The 24288-nt window shown below is 46.1% G+C and overlaps 1 protein-coding gene across 1 annotated transcript in view; it reads right to left on the reverse strand.

Moving 5' to 3' along the window:
• The window catches only part of PLPPR4 (phospholipid phosphatase related 4), a 42979-nt gene that overhangs the window by 14590 nt on the left and 4101 nt on the right, over positions 1–24288 (reverse strand). The window contains exon 2 of the mRNA XM_081914158.1: positions 2187–2372. Within this exon, the coding sequence (XP_081770284.1) occupies positions 2187–2372 (186 nt within the window). The remainder of the gene's footprint in view (positions 1–2186; positions 2373–24288) is intronic.

Genomic DNA, 24288 nt, shown 5'->3' on the forward strand with positions numbered 1-24288 from the left:
AAACAAAAATTGCAACAAGCTGTTCATGCACTGAGGGAAGAACTTAGTAGTGCTCTTTCGCTTAGATTATATCCTACCCAAAGCCTGAAACGACCACAAGATCAATGCACAGAAACCTATGTTCGTTCTTAATCTCTCTTGCACCTACTGGAACGTAATAGTTCTCTTCAGTTCTTCATGGACTGTTAAAAACAACAACAACCACTCACAAACCCACAACCTTAGGGTTGGTACGCATTTGCCTGTTCAACCCTTGATGAAAGCAAATTCATCCAAGGTGTAAATTGAGCTATCGGAGATTTAGCAGCGCAGAGACACGATGGCATTCAAAATGCAAAACCTTTCCACACGTTTACTTGCCTGTTGTCAAGGAACGTACATGCATGAATATACATTTAATGCTCACTCTTTGGTTGTGGGAGGAGGTATAAGGAAATGGAATTCTAATTACCAATAATCAGGGTGACCCACCATGTATTTTAAGCATGAAGTAACGCGGGCGAGGTGTTATTTATTTATTTCATGTTGAAGCTTTAATTAAAAGCTGTGGAAACCCATGACTGCTGATGCAGCAGGCTTCCTGCTGTTTGGTGAGCGGAGAGTTCAGTGGTCTGACGTTGTTGCTAGCCCAATAACCTTCTCCCTGCTGCACTGTGTATCTTAATGGGCTTTTCTTATTTCCCCTACAGCAAAATAAGGGCAGCGGAGGTTGTATAATTCCTCAAGAATGTAGATGGCGAAAGGGACCTAGGGGATTCTATAAACTGAGAGCTACTGTCAAAAACAGCTTCTGAAAACATGATCTGTCTCCACACAGCCATTATGAAGGTGTCACTTCGACCAAGAGCAACTGACGGGGATTCTTAAATTTGCGTTTTGTTTAACATTGCTCTTTAAAGCTCCATCAGAGAGAATGGCAATCTGCGGGAAACCCACTCTGATGTTTGCTCCGATTCCGGTTTAAAGAGTGGGTTTTCACAGGGAAAGCTGGGGGCAACAAATAGACAAACCACCCCACTCAGACACAGAACATAAAAGTGCAGGCCTCTGACTGGAAAGGGTGAGGCAAAAAGCAAGTGTGGATAAGCCCTGGGTGAGTAGTTTCTGAATTATTTCGCCGTTATTGATTGCATTTATATCCTCCCTTTTTCTTCATGGGGCTCAAGGTGGCTTGCATGGTCCTCCTCATTTAATTCCCACAAGTCTATGAGGTAGGTGAAGCTGAGAGTGAGTGACTGGCTCAAGATCACCCAGTGGGCATTCGAACCCTGGTCTCCGAGGTCCTAGTCTGACACTATTACTACTGCACCATGCTGCTCCTCTAATTAGGTGGATCACCTAATCTGGATGGGGTTGCACTCTTCCTGAAGAAAGAGGGGAACACTTTCCTCTATCTATCTATCTATCATCTATCTATCTATCTATCTATCTATCTATCTATCATCTATCTATCTATCTATCATCTATCTATCTATCTATCATCTATCTATCTATCTATCTATCTATCTATCTATCTATCTATCTATCTATCTATCTATCATCTATCTATCTATCTATCTATCATCTATCTATCTATCTATCATCTATCTATCTATCTATCATCTATCTATCTATCTATCTATCTATCTATCTATCTATCTATCTATCATCTATCTATCTATCATCTATCTATCTATCATCTATCTATCTATCTATCTATCTATCTATCTATCTATCTATCTATCTATCGATCTATCATCTATCTATCTATCGATCTATCATCTATCTATCTATCTATCTATCTATCTATCTATCTATCTATCTATCATCTATCATCATCATCTATCTATCTATCTATCTATCTATCTATCTATCTATCTATCATCATCTATCTATCATCTATCTATATTATTATTGTTGTTGTTGTTGTTGTTATACCACCCTTCACTCATAGATCTCAGGGCACTTCACAGCATAAAAATACAAGACAAAAACACAAAATACATAATAAATACAAAAACAAAACAACCACTCTCCCTGCCCACCACTACATCACTCTTGTATGCAGATGTAACTGTGCGATTCAAACATTTGCTGATTTATTCAAGCATTCCCTGATGAAAACGTGAACTCTGCTCTTCTGCCGATGCGTCAACAGTAGTTTGAAAGGGTGTTAAGAGGGGTAAGTGGGATGTTCTGCAACTCACCGTAATGGCAGGTGCCGCAAAAGCCAAACTGAGCAACATCAGGAAAGGAACAGCCTCTTGTGAAGGTTCGATGTATGGCATACTGAGACTCCTGTCATAGCAACTGAATCCAGAGTGAACCGGCTTGAAGACATCCGTCAGCTCAAGGAAGTAGAGGCTAACCACAGAGGAGGCCAGTATGGGCAACTGGGAAGGAAGGAGGAGGAAGACTTGTTAAAAGCAATGCATACATTTTTTTGAGTCTCATCTGCAAGCCTATATAGCAACACAAGCAAACTTAAGACGCAGAGTTGTGATGGCTTTGTAGGCGAAACGGGGCTAATCAGAGAGAGTTGCGTGCCAAGGCTCCGGGCCCCGCAGTTCCCTTAGTTAACAAACACACAGACATGGATATTTTAGGTTTATGGGATAAATGAGGCCACAACTTTATTGGTTACAGATGTGAGAGCGGTTTGGCTTAGGCATTGGGTGAAACCAGGCTATATCCTGACTCCTGCCCGTCTACAAGGAGTCTCACTAAGGGTAAACCACCAGCAGGGGGAGCCCTATGACATATGCCGCGGAATCCCCGTTGGGGTCATGGAATGGCCCTAGCCCACATCCAGGCTTTGGACAGGATCCACACCCCCTGATCCTTTTAACAGGATATCCTTATTGCCCCCCGGCTGCATCACAATTGAGCCAGTGTGGCATAGTGGTTAAGAGCGGTGAACTCGTAATCTGGTGAACTGGGTTCGCTTCCCCGCTCCTCCACATGCAGCTGCTGGGTGACCTTGGGCTAGTCACACTTCTCTGAAGTCTCTCAGCCTCACTCACCTCACAGAGTGTTTGTTGTGGGGGAGCAAGGGAAAGGAGAATGTTAGCCGCTTTGAGACTCCTTCAGGTAGTGATAAAGTGGGATATCAAATCCAAACTCCTCCTCCTCCTCTTCTTCTTCTTCTTCTTCAACGGCCAGCGGCCACGCCCCCAGCTCCACTGATTGGCCAGCTGGGGGTGTGACACAGCCAGGCACCAGCATGACACAGGCGGCATCCCTCTACCCTCTGGCCGGATCACTAAGGATCCCGGATGCCTGGTCACAACACCGCCCACCGGTGAAGGTGAGTGGACTTAGCAGCACACTTGGTGAAACCCCAAGGTCAGCAGAAACATAATATTTAGCAGCAAAAGCATCCAAGGGGCAAACAACTCCCTCAGAGTTTGCTTCCACGATATTTGTGTACTTCTGAAACGTAAAAGCACTGCCACTCAGAGACTGAGTTTGCGATTAGTATAAACGATAATTTAAGCACCTTTTTTTTTTAAGTGGAAGTGAGAGCTGGACCATAAAGAAGGCTGATCACTGAAGAATTGATGCTTTTGAATTATGGTGCTGGAGGAGACTCTTGAGAGTCCCATGGACTGCAAGAAGATCAAACCTATCTATTCTGAAGGAAATCAGCCCTGAGTGCTCACTGGAAGGACAGATCCTGAAGCTGAGGCTCCAATACTTTGACCATCTCATGAGAAGAGAAGACCCTGATGTTGGGAAAGATGGAGGGCACAAGGAGAAGGGGATGACAGAGGACGAGATGATTGGACAGTGTTCTCGAAGCTACCAGCATGAGTTTGACCAAACTACGGGAGGCAGCGGAAGACAGGAGTGCCTGGCGTGCTCTGGTCCATGGGGTCACGAAGAGTCGGACACGACTAAACAACTAAACAGCAATTACAATTTTTTAAAAAGCACAGAAACCTGATTATATATCAGTTAACATCTCTTAAATGTGTCTGATTGTATCTACACTCACAGCAGCCAAGCAGAGGCCTAGCTGCTGCTACTGGAGCCCCAGGGCCACATCACGTGCCTTTTCCTGAGGAGAGGCTGCAGTATGGGGAGGAGAAGGAAGTGGGGAAGTTCACGCAGACTCTCTCTTGCACTAATCTGCGATGTAGCACCCTGATTGCTTTTTTCACACCTTCTTCTTGGTACTATCTGGAGCAGCTAACCCCTAGACCTCGGGTCAGATCAACCCTCCAAGCTCTCCAGTAAACACAGCACTGAGGTGGTCAGAGAGGTTTCACCTTCACCTCTCAGCTCAGTGCCCTAGTAGAGATGCAATTTGCTCCCTCTCTGCCCATCAGGCCGTCCATTTGATGCCTGGGAAGAGGCTGATAACTTAAGTCTCTGCATCCACTCCATACAAATCTCAGATCCCAAACCAAATCAGACCGATATGGGTCACTCTGAGATTGGTCCAGAGTGGGTTGAAGCAGCACTAGATCACTCTGAGGCAGTTCAGGTCCACCTGCAATGATCTGGGGCTGTCAAAAGGTGGAGGGTGGTGGTGGTCAGTCGGGAAGTGAAGAGGAGACAATACAGGCAGAGATGTTGCCTGCACCATCTCTTTCTTCCTTTCTCTCCTCGCCACCCACCACATCTTAAATTAGAGTTTAAAGCACTGATTCAATGTGGTCAGAAGGGGGAGAGAGGAGATGATGGAGGTGAGAGTCTCTGCCTGCATAGTCTCCCAACGATGCCACAGGACACATTTAATTGGGGTTTAAAACCTTGATTTTTAAATAGGGGCTATATATGTCCCTCCCCATTTGGTCTGGGTCCTGAGTTGGGTCCTGTTTGGTCCAGGTTGGACTGTGGCCTGATCTTGGTCATCAAACCGGACCCCAAACAGAATTGGGGGTACCTTCCACAGCCCAGGTGATAACCCCCCTCCTCCAGGTCTTCAAGACAGATCAGTTGTAGAAGGTGGCGGCTGCATGCCTATTCTTATTTTGATTACCGTATTTATTAAATTTGTATACCATCCTATACCCGCATGCCTCGGGGAGGTTCGCAACATAAAATCCCAATATAGAAACACAAGATACATAATAAAAACAAAAACAAGGACAACCCAATTATCCCCCTCCTCCCCATCACATTTTAAAAGGGCACTGGATGACAATCAGCCAAAGGCCTGGTCAGAAAGAAATGTTTTTGCCTGGTGCTTAAAGGTGCATAATGCCTATGTGCCACACTCACTGCTGCCATGTGGCTTCAGAGGCTTGACCGAGTGTGAATTCAGCCCTCAGGCAAAAAGAGGTTTGCCACCACTTGCATGTAATAGACTTTTTAAAAAGAAAAAAGCCAAGGGAAAAGCATGTATGTTTTCAAAGGAGAAGTTGCAGGTGGCTATTTGAACTTATGAATATTTATTGAGTGTGCTGCTTTGAACAGCAGGAGCATTGCAATTACAGGTATTAACTTCAAACACCTTGAGCATGTCCGATGTAATTAGGTGGCATAATGCACATTGCCTTAACTTCTGGGCTCAAATTGGAATTTTAAAGGCAAACAGATACAAAAGAGAGAAGGGGCCTAATATCGGCAACTTTAGCTGGTTGGTGGAGAGCTAGCTTCCGCAATTAACCCTTGCTCCCGTTTGAAATTTACAGTGGGGAAAAAATAAGTGAAGCATCAGTACAGTGGGTTTATGGGAGATGCTTCTAAGTATTCAGTGAAAAAACTGTTTGTTGGGGATCCTAATTTTCTGGTAATGCCACTACAGATCTTCAGGAGGAGGGGGGGTTGCGGGCTTACGACCCCGCCCACACTCCCGCAGGGCTGGCGCCAGCCTCGCGGGAAGCAGGGATTCCCTTGATTTGCATCTCCCGCAGCGCCAGCCAATCGGCTGGCGGCAGGGGCGGGCCTACCAGAGGCCACTTAAGGTCGGGGCAGCCCTGGGCTCGCCCCTTTTCTCCCTTGCAGCTGACGCGGTTTCCCACCCACCCACCCTTTAGGTTCTGCCATGACTTTGCTATGGGCTTCGGCTGGTCGCCGCAAGGGGCCTGGTAGGAGTTTTTCCATTTGGCTAATTGGCTGGTTTTGGAGCCACTTGGTTTTTTCGCCTACCTCGTAGCAAATCGTCACAACTTCCTCGGTTTTGGCGGTAGGCATTGGCCGGGGGATTGTCATGCAAATTGGATCGGGGGGGGGGGGAGGAACGCCATCACCTCCCCCAATGCTTGAAGGGTAGTTTGTTAAAGGACTCCGAGGGGTGACGCCTCGTCCGAAACCTACGGAGGCTAGGGCCTAAAGCGCGCCCCCGAGCGGTAACCCCTTGGGGAGCGCCTAGGGATATGCATCTCGGGTGGCTCCCCTTGTTGGTGTTTAACCCTTCCCGGTTAGACCGGATAGTCGGTTAGGGGCCAATGCCTAAAGCCAATACCTCTCTTACCTGTAATCAATAAAGTTGTGGCCATTTCCGCCCATTAACTATAATTCTTGTGTCCGGTGTCTTTATTTATTCCACCTGTGGGGGGGGGGAGGGAATAGCCACGCAATGCATTGCGCAGGAAACAGTAGCCCTTGATTTCAGGAGAATAGGAGGTGAAGATGATCGGTATAATTAATAAGCTTGTTTAACCTCTAAATTGCTTGAGTTCTTTTTAGTATCGCAGAAGTGTCGGAATAATAAAAAGGACAAACACTGATATGTTAATCCTTAGGAAAGCATAGTGAAAAGATAACCACCAAATCAAAAGTATTCAACATGAGGAATTATTCTACTACCTTTTCGGATGATGCTGCCAGGTATTAATCACTCTCCCAACACAATGAAATTGATTGGCAATGGAATGAGAACTGAAAAGAGGATATACTTCACTGAAATGCATACTTTTGTCTGTGGAATTTAAGATGACCACTCACATAGATGTAGCTTTCTAAATGGTTAAAAGAAATCCAAGGACAGGTCAACGAACAGCAGTGTGTTCTGACAGTAGGACTGACAGCTCCATGTTTTAAAGCAGTACACATCTGATTATTCCATACCTGGGGTCACCAGGGGGGTTGCAACTGCGTGCTTCTGACTTTCATTGGCCAATCTGTCTGTCTGCTGTTGGAAACAAGACTTCAAGGCTCCATGGATGTGGAGCGAACCTGGCAATTTATGTGGTTCGGCCAGAAGCAGAATGTGATCAAGAGCACACACTTTTTACTTACTTCCATGGTTTATCTACAGGGGTCAGCAAACTTTTTCAGCAGGGAGCCAGTCCACTGTCCCTCAGACCTTGTGAGGGGCCGGACTATATTTTTTTGGGGGGAAATTAACAAATTCCTATGCCTCACAAATAACTCAGAGATGCATTTTAAGGAAAAGGACACATCTACTCATGTAAAAGCACGCTGATTCCTGGACCACCCACGGGCCAGATTTAGAAGGCGATTGGGCCGTATCCGGCCCCCAAGCCTTTGTTTGCCTACCCATGGCTTATCATGACAGGAACAAGGGTAGCCTCACACGAAGGTCCTAAATCTACCCCATCTTCTTCCGGCCCAGGGAGTTCAGAAACATTTGCTTCTGCTTTTTAATTGACTGCAGCTTGTTCCATTGTTCAAATCCAACAAACTGTGGTTAAGCGTTGTTGTTGTTTAGTTGTTTAGTCATGTCTGACTCTTCGTGACCCCATGGACCAGAGCACGCCAGGCACTCCTGTCTTCCACTGCCTCCCGCAGTTTGGTCAAACTCATGCTGGTAGCTTCGAGAACACTATCCAACCATCTCGTCCCCTTCTCCTTGTGCCCTCCATCTTTCCCAACATCAGGGTCTTTTCCAGGGAGTCTTCTCTTCTCATGAGGTGGCCAGAGTATTGGAGCCTCAGCTTCAGGATCTGTCCTTCCAGTGAGCACTCAGGGCTGATTTCCTGAAGAAGGGATAGGTTTGATCTTCTTGCAGTCCATGGGACTCTCAAGAGTCTCTTCCAGCACCATAATTCAAAAGCATCAATTCTTCGGTGATCAGCCTTCTTTATGGTCCAGCTTTCTGAGTTATTCAAGCCCCTTCACCACGACAAGGCAGTGATCCATGAAGGAGTGGTTAAGCATAACTATGGTTTATTTTAGCCAGCTTCCAACTATGATTTATGATGCTGCCTTATTTCAACAAATTTTGATCTCCTAGCAGCCACGCTGCAGGAGAAGCAGAGGCGAGCATTAGGATATCCAAACGGGCACAGAGCCCAAACTTTTAGAAATTCTCTGACAAAAGAAAGTAAGCAAGAATTAATATCTTGAAGTTACAGGAGGGGAAGGACTTGTTGGAAGCGAATACACACCCCTTTTGTGGAAATGCCCTGAAAAATACTCTGGAATTGTTCGTGGTTCTGTTCAGCCTGCCCTATCTTACCCAGCTTCTGCTGCAGTTCTTAATATTGAGTGCAGCGAACTAGTTACTACAGAGTTTCTTGCAACACATACACAAGCCACTCACCATTTCTCCTCCCAATTTGATCGACAAAATTACATACAATACGATTAAGTAAAAGATATTTATTTCAGAAACACGCTTGTGCTCCTTTGCTTTTTTTAAAAATAAAAAATTATCAATATAAATACATACAAAAAACAGTAAAAGTAATAAGTGTAACCAATACAACCCTTTTAAATAAATAAATAGTTGAATGCTATATTGTATTCTCAGTTGCTTTCAGGTTTTCCCCCCTATTGCATCGTTGTTTTATTTTTTTTCTATTTCTGCATGCGTTTGTATTGCATTGCTTGCTTGTGCTCTCTGCCGGTCTCTCTCTCTCTCTCTCTCTCTCTCTCTCTCTCTCTCTCTCTCTCTCTCTCTCTCTCTCTCTCTTTCTCAGAAGGCCATAAAGGAAATGCAAAACAAACAAACCAAAGCTCTCCAATGTAGGAAACACTACCTGTTGCTTCTCTGGTTATCAGAACATGCTGAAAGCTACAAGGAAACCTGGCCTTCAAAGAAAGAGCTCTGAGCAAGCTCAAAACAGATCTAGCATTCTGATAGGTTACCACATGGTGCAGGAATGCATTAAACAACTTCCCTGTACAAGGCTGCCTTCAGATGTCTTCTAAAGGGAATTTATCTGAACATAGCAAAGGGCAGGGCTAGTGCCTTTCCTTCACTAAGTGACACTCCGGATCACACATCTTCTCTAAATGAAATGAAATGAGTCAAATCAGCATGTAACCTAACAGCTGACAGAAAGCTCCTGTCCAATTCAGTCAGTGGAAGGTCTGTAATCTGCAGTTACAGAGATGCCTCCTTTCCTTGTCGCCTGTTCCCTGTCTGTTCCCTGCCTCTTCCACCAGCAACTCCAGCTGCAACGTGTCTCTGAGCAAGTACATTCCATAGATGGGTAAGAACTCATCTTTGGGCTTCTATGCTACATCCTTATTTATTACTTAATATAGTGACCTGGTCCTTTACACAGTACAAGAGAGCAGACTCCAGCCCCTGTACCATCTGACACAGGAGAAAGAGAGGAAGATAGGGAGAGGAAAGTAGAGGTAGGAATGAATAAAAAATAAGGCACAATTCCACCATCACACCAGTTGCACACACTGAAGTCTAAGTTATGTGCTTTATATTATGGATAGTGTGCTATGGAAAAGCCAGTTTTGGGAATAAGGCACTGTTTGCATGCTCAGAGAAACTTGAAACAGCATGTCTGTCAGTCAGTCTAACTCACTGGTCAAGCATTTGGAGGACAGCAGCATACAGCTTTTAAAAGAGGAAGATGTTGCTTAGATAGGCTTTTAAATGTCCAACGCTTTAGAAGCTTTGAAACAGTGCAATTTAAAAATCACAAGTAGAGTTGATGCAGGTATGGTAGCAACTACAACCTTCAGATTTGCTTCTGGAATTCCCCCATGTCCTATGGTGCTAAGCATGTAGGAATGCAACACTGCTCACATGTGATATTGGCCCTGCAAGAGTTAATTATATAATTTATCTCTTTGCTTTCCATCTCCCCCTTTGTATCTCATCAAATAATCTGTGTCCTTGTAACTTTCCCTGCAACATGTGAGGACTAAATCCCACTCCATCTGGAGGATAAAAAAACCAGACTTCTGCATAATTCCTCCCCCTCCCTTTTCTAATATGACATAATGCAATAACAAAGGAACAACTTGCTATTTGCAGGATAATGAATGATTGAAACAGGGTTTGTTCCCTTAACGCTGTATCCACGCTGGCATTTTAAAACAAAGGAATCACGTTCTTTTTCTTTTTGATGCACACACACACACCAAAGCACAATCGCCACAACTTTGCTTTGCATATATGTGCATGCGCAGCCCACATTCATTAATGCATCGATGAGCCAAATATTTCAGCGGGAAGCAATGGAGAAGGCGAATGGCACTACATATAGAAGAGTTTACAAATGGCGTCCATGGGAGTCTGATAATTAATAGGCTTGGGGCACTTTCCTATAACTTCAATGGGTTTCCTGACATTCAATGGGTTTTCACATCTGATCCTGTGCACAGGAGGTGAAAGCAATGGCATATATACAAATGTTTGCCTTGTTTATATGATTGGATAGGTTTCAATATTTGCCATTTTTCTCTAGACCTGTCAGTATAAAGTGTTATGGTGGTACTCTCAGGGGCATAACTATGTCAGAGACTAATGAAGAAAGCCTCTCAGATGGCTTTCAATGGGGGGTTGACAAATGCAAGGTGTGTAAGGCTATCATGGGCTAGTACTAGTCCAGGTTCAAAGATGAAAGAATCATAGAATAGTAGAGTTGGAAGGGACCCTGAGGATCATCTAGTCCAAAGCACTGCAATGCAGGAATATGCAGCTGTCCCAAATGGGGATCGAACCTGCAACCTTGGCATTACCAGCACAATGCTCTAACCAACTGAGGTATCCTATCAGGGATAGAATGACTCTGAATCCCAATTCCCGTGGAACCACAGCAGGAGAGGACAGTTATCATCATGCCCTGCTTGTGGCCTTCTCAAGAGACATCCCATTGTGGGAATCAAGATGTTGTGCTAGATTAGCCCTTGGTCTGATCCAGTAGGCATCTTCTTATGTCTTTATGGTTGAATAGCATTTCCCCTTTCTCAAGGAACCCTTCGAACCATCGTTCCCTGAAAGGTCCCAGGGGTCTGGTACAGAATCCTTTGCCTCGTAAGTAACCCAGGATCCCCAAAATTCTTGTTATGTCCATTAAACTGGCCAATATAGATCTATAGTGAGGGGATGTCCTAAGACTGTATCAGAGTGTATGACCCTCTAGTGAGAGTTTCCGGGCCAAGGGTATAAAATCAATGGCCACATTCCTGCACAAGGCTAGGTGTACTTCACTCCCCATTGATTTCATTGGAAACTTCTCAATAAATTTAATGAAGCTGGCTTGGATGCTCAATTTGTAAGACAGAGAGTGATGCGGCAGGGCATGCCCTGAGTTGGGCATAAGTCCAGACACATTTATTTTCGCTGCCATGACTCAGCCTTGGAATTCGTGAAGTGAGACGTTAATCTATTTTCATGAGGTTGAGGGTTTCCCAAATCCTGCTACTACTTTTTCCAGACGATGCAGCTTTTATTCTCCAGGAATATATTGCAGAATGTGCTAGTGCAGCTTCTTAAACAATACACGGTTGGACAGGCCAGTTTGTTTAAAATACTATTGTACTGACAACCACAATTTGGCTTAGCTTGTTCTTTGACGAGTGACATGTTTTTCCACTTTATGATCACAACATGGGAGATTACCTTAAACCCACTTAGCCCAACTGTTTCTCACTACGAATCCTGATGATGTCCACTCTGCTCAGTTACATCATTCCTCCTTCCCAACTCTAAGCAATGCAGAGAGCAAGCCCAGCTCCAGACAGGTCAGGATGGTTATGAAGCAGGTGTGCAGCTCTGGGGGTTCCTGACAATGCAATTTTGCCTTTGCATGTGGATACATGGACCTGAACCCTCATTTAAGCGGCAGGCGCACTGTAATCCATTGCTACACACACAAGCTATCGTCTTCCTTCTGCAAAATGTACACAGCAAAGTTACTTCATGTCCTTCAGAGAGCACATTTCATTGGTCCACACTGGTGTGCAGGAGAAGCAGAACTGTGTGTCATCAGCATACTGCTGACAACGTACTCAAAACTCCGGATGACCCCACTCAGTGGCAGTGTTAGGAACTGAGATATGAAAGCTAGGAGCTGAGTGGCACATTAAACTGAGGTTACGGGCGCCACAATGGAGTGTTTAATAACACCTTTTAATAACAAGAATGCAAAGCTGAAAATGAATGAGCTGCAGCAAAAATCTTATGTTCGTTTTTCACTTAGTCCTCATCTGAAGACTGCAAAAAAAACAAAGCCATACTTCTCCTGCCTGCCCCCCTAATATTCTTATGAGGGTCCCTTCTCCAGTCTTCAGAGAGTGGATGGAAGTGAGGAGGCAGAAAAAGGTCTTCCTTTTCTTCCAAGCAGTGGCAGTTTTAAACTGAAATCTTGGGCTCAGTACTGTGCCCACAGCTCAGAAACTGCTCGCATTAATGAAACTCCCCATCGCAAAACACACCTAGAACAATGGGAGTTTCAAACGCTGCTCAGCGGTTTCATGTAGATGTTAAATAGCATAGGGGAGAAAATTGAACTCTGAAGAACTCCACATTGAAGGCTCCATGGGGCTGAGAAGCACTCCCCAAGCATCACCCTCTGGGAGAGACCATCCAAGGAGGACAGGAGCCACCACAAACCTACCCCCAACTCAGACAGCCTCTCCAGAAGGATACCATGGTCAATGGCATCAAAAGCCACTAAGAGGTTGAGGAGAATTTACAAGGTTATGTTTCCCATGTCTCTCTCTTATATAGGGTGACCCAAGCAGTTTCTGTGCCAAAACCGGGCCTAAACCCCCATTGAAATGGATACAGAAAATCATTTCCCTCCCACAGTTCACTTTACATCTGTGGATGTGGCAGTGGATGTGTTAGACCATGGTTTTGCCTCGGTAACAGACTCGATGGGAGCCAATAAACTGAAGCTCAATACACATAAGATTGAGGCATTGTTAGTGGGTGGTTCCCTAGACTGGACAGATGGGAGGCTGCCTGCTCTTGAGGCGGTTACCCTCCCTCTGAAGTGGTGGTTATGTAGCTTGGGGGTATTCCTGGATCCTTTGTGGTTGCTTGAGGCTCAGGTGGCATAGAGTTGCCTTCCATCACTTTTGGCTGGTGGCCCAGCTGTGCCCCTAATTTGGGAAAGGAATAGCCTAACTTCTGTTAACCTCTGGATATACAAATTTAATGACTAATTATAACAGGCCCAGTGCTCTGAAACAGGCAGCTTTCAATTGTCCCTTGCCTAGAAAGCACGGGTCTGAGTGGTTTTCCGCTTTCCCCATTGCTTTCACTGGGAAAATTTGCTCTTTAGTGTTGAATTGGAGCAAACATCAATCCACAGAAAACCTGGTAGAAGTTTGCTCCAATTCAGCTGTAAATATTGGGTTATCCTAGTGGAAAGAGGCAGGACAAGAAGAAGTCTAGATGAGCCTGGGCTGCAATCAAAAGCAAGTTCAGCACCATGGACAAGGACCATAGTGCTGGTTCAGTACCATAGGCAGAAGTGCAGCTGCGGAGGCAGAAAGAGCAAATGATCTCAACATAGGGATCTCAAGTGGGAGAGAGCTTGATAGTATAAATCCAAAATTTAGAAATAATTACTACGATTTGAAAAACAAAACAAAACACAGTACAAACTACCATAATGGGAGGAGATTGTGACCAAGTGACCTCAGTTGCTAAACGCTGATGGACAAATTTAAGGTCCCTGCTAGCCCTTTTTAGGATTATCTGTCCTTAGATTAGACTTGGACGTGTCAAATAATGGCCGGCTCTCTGTAATATAGGTCACCAGTTTGTCTGTATGCAGGGCAAAGCCCTCCCAAGGCAACTTTGCAAACAAGACATAAAAGCTAAAGCATCTCATTTCAGGAAAACTAAACAATTAAAACAGCAGCATTTTAAAAAAAGGATTAGACCAATTCATGGAGGAGAGGGCTATCACATGTTGTGCTTAGTATGAAATAAGAGCCAGTGGTCTGATCCAGCAGGCTATTCTTATGCTCTTATTTCATACTAAGCACAACATTTGTCTATTTATTACTTAATATCCCTCTCTTAAACCTGAAGGCTCCCAGGGTGGTTGGTATATGGCAATTCATAAAAATACATCATTACAAACCTCGTAACACAAACAATATAAATAGAACAAAAATCGATATAATAAAATGACTAACATCAGAGAGAATCCAGCAGCAACTTATGTCTCACACGAGCCATTTATACTTACCAGGGCTATGAATGAAGGATCTGCAAATGAAAACTTCTCATTGCCCTGAGAAGAGAGCTCCACCCCCGGTCTACCAGGGGGATCTGAAAAGATTTAGCAACTTGAAATCCTGTTCCCGAGAAGCCAATGGCTGCAGAAAATAGCACTGAGCCTTTGACTGACCAGATGCAGCTTTTCATATCTCTGATTTTGACCACCTAGTCCACCTAGTCCAGATTACAAAGCTCTGCAAGTAGATCCAGGACAATTTTCTCTATCTACTTCAGCTGCTCGACTTCCAGCTATGATCCTGTACCTACGCTAAAGTCCTTGTACATGATCCTGAACTTGCTTTTGTTTCTAGCCCATATCCTCAGATATATGGGCCATCATCTCTTCTCGGTAGTGGACATCACAATGCATCAGGACAACTCTCATATAAAATCAACATAAGCAATTAAAGAAAAAAACATTTCTTTAAAACCAGCAACAATGTAAATGGTTTGAAATGGTCAGCGCAACACTGCAGCTCAAGGCTGCTTGAAAGAAATGGGTTTTCAAATCTTGTTTGAAAGTGAATTGGGGCCAAATGTATATGTTCCACATATTTGAGTCCCTGTCTCTAGTGGCTGCCAATATGCTAGCTGCCTCTGGGAACAAGGACACACTAGAGCTATGAAATTCTCTGCAGAAGGCCAGAGGAATTTCTCCCAAGCAACCTGGCAAGTGGTTGTGTGTGTGTCTATTCCCCCCCCGCCCAAGGTTAGTGGGAATACCATGAAAAAGCCACTGACTCATGGCTATACTAAAGAAATAGAAGGTATATTCGCATATCTAGGCACCAGTTTCCCCAGTACTGGCAAACTGATTCCAGCACCATGTTTTCAGCCAGTCACATGTTCTTGGGCTTTAAAATAAAATAAAATAAGGTAGTCCTTGGGTTGGTTGCATTTTTGAAAGACTTATAAAAGTGAGCTCCCAACAGGCTTCCAAATGTAGCAGCTTCAGAATATTATAACATGAGTGAAAGCTGGTGGGCTGAATCCATCCATAGTTAAATTTAAGTCACGAACATGTCTGCCTTTGTATTAATTCTGAAACCATCTCAACTGTAAGAGCCGCACAGAGGCAAAGGGTTGCGTTTTCCAGACAATTTATGCTATCCTTTGTCCATGATTATAAACCGAACACTTCTCTCCCCTTATCTTTGCCTTCCCTTTGAATTTACTTTGAGCCTTGTTGTCAAGACCATGTGGGTGGCAACACTGGATAATTGCACTGGCAAGTCTCCTAACTTCCCTTTCCCCAGGACAGCCTCAGTGTTTAAGCCTTAAATGGAGCCAGGATTCAACTTAAGTGCTGTATACCTTGTAGGATCTACAAATACAGTGGTACCTCAGGTTACAGTCGTTTAAGGTTACAGACTCGGCTAACCCAGAAATAGTATCTCAGGTTAAGAACTTTGCTTCAGGATGAGAACAGAAATTGTGTGGCAGCAGCGGAAGGCCCCATTAGCTAAAGTGGTACCTCAGGTTAAGAACAGTTTCAGGTTAAGAACGGACCTCCAGAATGAATTAAGTTGTTAAGCTGAGGTACCACTGTAACATTAGCAGAGGGTAAGTATCTTAAATTATCGGTCCAGGTAGATCTTTGGGTTTCCCCAGCTCTGCTCTGAATAAGAACCTCAGAAGAAGTTCAGATCCTATTTGGATCTTTCACCAAGCAACTCACATCTCTGCCACAGCACCTAATTTTCTGACCCTGAGAAACCAGAGGCCTTTCTCTTGGGTATGGTTGGCCAATTGATGCCAAAGAAGGATAGAACATTCTTTATGTATGCTACAACAGCAGCAAGAATACTGATCGCAAAGTATTGGAAGACACAAGATCTACCCACCCGGGAAGAATGGCAGATGAAGTTGATGGACTACATGGAACTGGCGGAAATGACTGGCAGAATCCGAGACCAGGGAAGAGAGACAGCGGAAGAAGATTGGAAGAAATTCAAGGACTATCTTAAGAAATACTGCAAAATTAATGAATGTTAGAATGACGTTGGTGTGATGGGACGATGAGCTGCTTGTGCGTAAAATGCAAGTCCCTCAGAGTTTGATCAGGTTTTCAAACCTCTGCCTGTGACGGAGCCCCTCCAGCATGGCTGCGTCAATCACTAGTAGAATCCGAAAGTGGCTGCTTTCGGAAACGTTTCCAACATAAAAGCTCCTTAACGGAAACACGTCGTCTGGCCTCTCGGCGTGACAGTTTCCGTCGAGGTGTGGGTGTCCCTATAGGAGGTCCTGAGACCTCCCCACTGGTTTCGCTTGAAGCGTCTCTGAGCCATCCCTCCGACTCACTTTCCCTTGGAGTTCTTGCTCGCCCTCTACTGGTTCCCTCTTCCGCTGCTACTGCTCTCTCAACCTCAGGGAGCCTTTGCACCTGCGGCGCTTTAGATGTCAGTTCCCTGACATCCACCTCCCCTCCAGGGCCCCCTTCACCCCCTCCCGTCTCCTCTCCTACTGGCGGTGAGGAGGTAAAACCCCTGAAAGAACCTCCCTCATCTTCCGACGTCGCGAACACTTCCTTCCACTTGTTGCTGTTCCTACTCTCTAGGTACTCTTCGTCATCAGAGTCCACTCCATCTTCCAACTCCGACTCCGCGAACCCTTCCATTTCCTCTTCCTCATCGGTGGTGCCGAAATACTCCCTCCTAAACCTTGCTATAGGCTGAGGTTTCCTCGGGAACCTTTGGTGGAACGTTTCTGTTAAAACCTCGTCATTGACTTCCTCTGCACTTACCCAGGTGTTTTCTGACTCCGGTTCCCCTTCCCACGCCACCAAATACTCCACCTGATTACCCTTCCACCTGGAATCGAGGATTTCCGCTACATGGTTGCGGCGTTCCCTCTCTTCCAAGGCTGGTCCCCTGACGTGCTCCCCTTCACGTCCCCCCCTGTATGGTGACAGTAACGACCTGTGGAACACTGGGTGCAATTTCATGTGGTTGGGTAATCGGAGTTTGAAAGCTACCGGGTTGACCTGCTGAATCACCTCAAAGGGTCCCAATCTTCTGGGCCTCAGTTTCTTACAACCCCCTTTGAACGGCAACCCTTGGGTTGACAACCACACTTGATCCCCCACCCTTATGGTTTCACCTTCCCTTCTGTTCTTGTCTGCCTGCTTCTTATATTGTGCCTTGGCCCTTTCTAAGTTGAGCTGGAGCTGCTGATGGATGGCTTCCATCTCTTCTACAAAATGTTCAGCCGCTGGAACGCTCCATCTCTCCCCTCCTTCCCCTGGAAATGCCCTGGGGTGACACCCGTAATTAGCCAAAAAGGGACTCATCCCTGTGGACACATTCTCCGCATTATTGTAGGCAAATTCTGCCAACGCCAACTTTTCGACCCAATCGTTCTCTCTGTCATTGACATAACACCTAAGATATTGTTGAAGAATGCCATTTGCCCTTTCCGCCTGCCCGTTGGTTTCAGGGTGCCGGGCAGTTGAAAAATTAACTTCCACGTGTAGCAAGCTCATGAGCTTCCTCCAGAACCTGGAAGTAAATTGTTTGCCTCGATCTGAGATCACCCTCGAGGGAGCCCCGTGCAACCTAAATATATGTTCCACAAACAACTTCGCCGTTTCTTCCGCTGTGACTGCATGTGAGCATGCTACAAAATGGCACATCTTAGTTAACAGGTCTACTACTACCATGATGGCTGTTTTCCCCTTGGACCTTGGCAGATCCGTCATAAAATCTATTGATATCGCTTCCCAAGGCCGTTCTGGTGTGGGTAAAGGTTCTAATAACCCTGCCGGCGCCCTTCTTTCCCCTTTGGCTCGCTGACATTGGTCACACCCTCTTACATACTCCCTTACATCTTCCCTCACCTTAGGCCACCAAAATTCCCTGGTAACCAACCACATGGTTTTGTGTTGCCCAAAATGTCCCGCCGTGGGGCTATCATGCAACTGCTTGAGTACTCTCCCCCTCAATTCACCTTCGGGTATATACAGTGCCCCTTTGTAATACAATGCCCCATTTCTTTCCTCAAAACCTCCGGGGCTCTCGCCCTCCCCCCTGAGACCTCTGAGCTTATCCTGGGCATATTCATCATTTTCCGTTTCCTCCACCAGTTCCCGTTGCCCCACCAGCGCCGCCCCACACACCCAGCGGTCCTCCGGGATGACATGTCTCTCTTCGATCACCTCCTCCCCTTCCCAATATTCTGGTTTGCGTGAGAGCGCATCCGCCCTGACGTTTTCTGGGCCTGGCACATAACAAATCTCAAAGTTAAATTTGGAGAATTCCTGTGCCCATCTCACTTGTCGTTGGTTGAGCACTCGAGCTGTTCTCCAATACTCTAAATTTTTGTGGTCGGTGCACACTTGCACCTTGTGTTGTGCCCCAATTAATAAATGTCTCCACCTCCGGAATGCTTCGTGAATGGCAAGTAGTTCCCTGTCATACACCGTGTAATTCCTCTCGGACTTATTCAGTTTCCGCGAGAAGAATGCACACGGTCTCCACTCCGACGCACTCCTCCCCGGTTGAAGAAGGACCGCCCCTATAGCCCGGTCGGATGCATCTGTTTCCACTCTCATGGGTTTTTGTAAATCCACATGCAGAAGTTGTTCTTCCGAGGCGAAAGCCCTTTTCAGTTCTTCAAAGGCTCGATCCGCCTCCACCGTCCAAACAAATTTCTTCTTGCTGCTGAGGCAGTCGGTGATGGGCGCCGTCAAGTGGGCAAAGTTCTTGATGAACTTCCGATAAAAGTTCCCAAACCCCAAGAATCTTTGCACGTCCTTCTTGGTCTTCGGTGTCTTCCATTCCAGTACCGCTTGAACCTTGCCTGGATCCATGGCCAATCCCTTGTCTGACAAGCGGTACCCCAGGAATTCCACCTCCTTGGTATGAAACTGGCACTTCTCCAGTTTCACCCACAGCTGGTTGGCTTGCAGCCTGCCCAACACTTCTCGAACGTCCCTCACATGCTGTTCCTCATCTTCCGAATACACCAACACGTCGTCTAAAAAGGCCACACAGTTCTTGTAGAGCAAAGGTCCCAGAACGTGGTTTATAAAAGCTTGAAAACAGGCGGAGCCCCCTTGTAGACCGAAGGGCATAACGAGGTATTCAAAGGCTCCCAAAGGGGTAAACATGGTGGTCTTCCATTCATCTCCCTTCCTTATGCGTATCAGATTGTACGCCCCCCGCAGGTCCAGTTTTGTAAAAATCTTTCCCTTCCTTACTCTGGTCAAAATGTCATCAATTCGGGGCATAGGGAAAGCCAGGGGCTCCGACACTGCATTGAGGGCCCTGAAATCACACACCAGTCTCGGTTTGTCTGTGTTCTTTTTGTCCACAAAGAACACTGGGCTGCCCCCCACCGCTCGGGACTCTCTGATGAAACCTCGCTTCAAGTTTTTGTCAATGAACTCCCTCAGCTCCTGCATCTCCCTGTCTGACATGGCGTACAGCTTGCCTACTGGGAGTTGGGCCCCTGGGAGTAGGTTGATTTGACAGTCAAAGGGTCTATGCGGTGGCAGTTTGTCTGCTTCCCTTTCGCTGAATACGTTGCTCAGATCTGCGTATTGCGGGGGCACCTTCCCTTTGCCCATCACTTCCATCCCCGCTAGGGTGACTCTGTCTCCTCCCGAGACCTTCCCCTCCTTGCAGTGTTCTAGGCAATGCGCTGACCCAAAGGAGACCACCCTCTGATGCCAGCCCACTAGCGGATCGTGTAGCGCCAGCCAGCTCATCCCCAAAATGATGGGCGCTCCTCCCAGGATGGCCACATTAAACGCTATCTGTTCGGTGTGCCTTGCCACTCTCATTATCATCGGGACAGTCTGTTGGCTAACTTCTCCCCCCAACAGCTCTCTGCCGTCAATCGTAGTCACCTGCAAGGGGTTACTTAAAGGGATGGTCTGTATCTGGTGCTCAGCTGCAAACTCCTTACTCATGAAATTACAGGAGCTGCCTGAATCCAAAAGCGCCTTGACCTTTAGTGGGTGTCCGTTTGGCAGTTCTAGTAACACCTCTATCACTAAAGCAGGTCTGGGAGGTTCTGGCATGGGCACTTTCATTGCTCTTTGGCCTGGCTGCTGTGCCCCGACGGTGGCAGCCAGGCGTTGGCTTTTACTTGCTCCTTGCTTTCCTCTTCCTTTCCCCCAACAGCTCCTGCCATCCCTTGCCATTCCTTTCTTTGTGGGCAGACTCTGGCAAAGTGCCCTGGCTGTTGGCAGAGATAACATCTCTTGGCGCTCTTTCCCTCCTTCTTCCGCCCTTCACTGGGATTTGAAACTGCGCGCGCCCGCGCTGTTCCAACTTCCATCGGCTCTGCCGGCGGGAAAGATGGCTCTGGAATGTCTGGAATGCGGAACTCCCTCCAACGGTCTCCTTTCCCTTCCCGCCTTTCCAAAGCCCTCGCCTCCTGGCGCGCTCCTATGGCCAGCGCAGATTTGGTTAATTGGTCCATAGACTCCGCCCTGGGCCCCCGGGAAAGCTCATCTTTGACGGTTGAAGAAAGCCCCTCTTCGAAAAGCATTTGAATGGGCTCCGCCGATAGGTCCCACCCCAATTTATGAATCAGCATAGTAAATTCAGTCCAGTACTCACGGACAGATCTGCTTCCTTGCTGGCAAGCCATTAACTGCCTTCGCACCACCCCCTGCTCAATATCGCTGGAAAACATCAGGTCCATGGCACGAAAAAACTTCCTCGTGTCCTTTAAGATCTCATTATTCGCTGCCATCAGGGGTCTAACCCAATCTTTCGCCCCGGATTCGAGATGGCCAATCACATACGCCACTCGCGATTCCTCGTCGGGGAAGTCATCAAACTGCAAGTTTAGAGCGTATTGCATCTCTGTTCTAAAGGCATGATAGTTCCTGGGATCCCCCCCGAATTTCTGCACCAATCCTGGTACCTTTCTGGCGAGCGGGGTGGTTTTCTCCTTTCCCTTTTCTGCATCCTGAGCCCTCCTCTCCTCAAGCCTCGCCGTTTGCAGCGCCAACTGGATCTCCAACGCTCTGTACCTTTCTTCCAGGCTTGGACCCCCTCCAGCTGCTCCTGCACCCCCGGTTCCGGCTGGGTTGCTCATGATGCTTCTCTCTGCACAAGCTGGCTTTCGGTGACTTTCGGATTGCTGTGATGGGACGATGAGCTGCTTGTGCGTAAAATGCAAGTCCCTCAGAGTTTGATCAGGTTTTCAAACCTCTGCCTGTGACGGAGCCCCTCCAGCATGGCTGCGTCAATCACTAGTAGAATCCGAAAGTGGCTGCTTTCGGAAACGTTTCCAACATAAAAGCTCCTTAACGGAAACACGTCGTCTGGCCTCTCGGCGTGACAGTTTCCGTCGAGGTGTGGGTGTCCCTATAGGAGGTCCTGAGACCTCCCCACTGGTTTCGCTTGAAGCGTCTCTGAGCCATCCCTCCGACTCACTTTCCCTTGGAGTTCTTGCTCGCCCTCTACTGGTTCCCTCTTCCGCTGCTACTGCTCTCTCAACCTCAGGGAGCCTTTGCACCTGCGGCGCTTTAGATGTCAGTTCCCTGACAGTTGGTTTAGAAAGTATGTGGTTTCCAGCTGCAATGGATAAGTAAAAAGGAAAAAGAGAGACTAAAAATTAAATGGAAAATAAGGGAAAGGATTTGCTGAATTAATAAATTAGAAATTGGAATACAGAAAGGGGAGGTATGAGGAAGTCAGGGAAGTAAGTTATAAGAAAATAAGGGATTGAAATTATACCTGTTTTTATTTTTGTTTGTTTGTATTATTGTGTTGTTTTGTTTTGTTATTATAAAATTTTTGAAACTTTAATAAAAATCTTTTTTTAAAAAAAATCTGACCCTGGGGCCAGAAGGCCAGGCTCTTCTGCTGGAGGTTAAGTATTCTCTTAATCTGATTTGGGGACACAAGCCTAACTCCATTTAAGGTTTAAGCACTGAGGTTGTCAACAGGAAGAAAGTTCCAATGTATAGGTGCTGCCACACTAAAAGATGGATTTCTTACAAACGTGGCATTATTTGGCACCTGGAACAGCACCAGTTCTATACTGTGTTTGCGTGAAAGAGTGTACACCTGTTGCTTTGCACAGCTCAAATACAGTGTACACAGGGTCACAGATAATACAATCACATGTGAACACCTCTAGTGCTTGCCCGGCTGTGACGCTGGCTGCTGACAACCTCTGGCAGGCTGGACGAATGGCTTGCTTTTGCTTTCTAGGAATAATCAATGACCTTTAAGAAAAGAAGTCTAATTTCCCTGCTTACCACACAGAACTTGGGCCTTGCTCTTCTCCAGCTGGTAGCCACCTCAGGGGCTCATATCACTGTATGTTTGCCTTCTTTGTACAAAAAGATTTCCAGCAGATAAGCAGAAAATGCCACTCTCCTTTTCCCACACTTGAAACGATGCTAAGCTTTGCTAAATTAATCTTACAGTTCTTTGTTTGCCCTGACAAATCCACAAAGCCTTGCCTGATGTTTAAATGTGTTATGTTTGATGTAATATTCATGTATGAGTTTTGAAAGTTGCCTTAAAAAGGGGGGGGCGGGCTCCACGTATAACTCAGGTTTGCTAAATCCTTTCTGTCTGCAGGTCCTCAGGAAACCCCATCCGCCAGGATGTTCAGAAACAGAATGTGAAGATGGGTGGTAGCAACAGACTTAGCCTCAAGAGTGTGCCTGATCCAAAAAGAGGACACGAATTTTCATAAGATTCTCATGCGGTAATATTTACTATAACTGAAACAGAAATGCGACACATCTAACCGTAGTGGAGAAGACACCAGAGGTGATTTGTCTGCCTGCTTAGTTTGCAGATCAAGTGATGAAAACTTGTTGATGGGCATCTTCAAAGCTTTTGCTCTCTCTTTCTATGGCCATTTTAAACCAGTCTTAGGCCATATTTACGGAGGCCCAAGAATTCTTTGGGTGGAAGCCATCATTGTTGAAAGTGGTATCATAGTGCTTTAAATGTATGCAACCCTGAATGTGAATGCAACCCTGGACTGGACAACCCTCAAATAGAGGACACTATCAAACAGAGGACTGTCCTTTGTAAAGTAGGCCTCTGCTCACCTCACATTTGGTGCTATTGTGAGGGAGGCCTATGCACTCAAAGATCATCCACATGAGTGAGAACCCTGATAGACTGTACACTTCATGAACTGTTAATCACCTCAGTGCAGTTCTGAGGGCGATATGTGTCTGGAGCCATCCAGACCATGGAAATCCAAACACGAGAATCCTCACTGAACACACCACATTCCAAAATGAGTAACATTCCCCTTCTCAAACGCCCCACCTGAGAAAGTGTTCTCTCCTCTGCATGCAAGTATCTTTCTATTACATGCTCTTCACTGTTGCCCTCATGCTCTGTGGCTACCTAAAACCATGCAAGTTTACATTTTCTTCTTTCCCTCCCACTCTCCACACCCGCGGGTTGCCTTGCCCTCTCCTGCTGGCTTTGGAGAAATAACAGCCAGCAGTGTGTTTTATTTCTTTCATTGTTCAGTGCAGTGAAGTCTTAATGGTTGGTTTCCCTGTACTGTATACAATTCTGAGAGCTATTCCCTGGGCGACAAAATGAAGTGATGACTTTTAAAAGCCATTTTTAGACTGATTCTGTGTGGGTTCTTCTGGAGCTCTGATTTAAGAGGGAGAGAGCCAGCCCACATACCCTCCTCCCTCCTCTGGACAGAGAAACAAAATGCATCAATGTGATATCATCATGCTTCCCATTCCCCTGCTGCCATGTGTGGGGGTCTTGAAGTGCAATGACATCATTTGCTATCAGTCGGCTGCTGAGCCAAGTTCAAAGGTGCTTGGGCTGACATTTAAAGCCCTCCATGGCATAGGGCCCACATACCCATTGGATTGGTTACTCCCCTATATACCAGCCCAGACTTTTAAGACATTGTGACATGTGCTTGGGCTGAGATTTAAAGCCCTTTATGGCATAGGGCCCACATACCCATTGGATCGGTTACTCCCCTATATACCAGCC

The sequence above is a fragment of the Podarcis melisellensis genome (genome assembly GCF_964234715.1).
Source record: "Podarcis melisellensis genome assembly, chromosome: 6".
NCBI lineage: Eukaryota > Metazoa > Chordata > Lepidosauria > Squamata > Lacertidae > Podarcis > Podarcis melisellensis.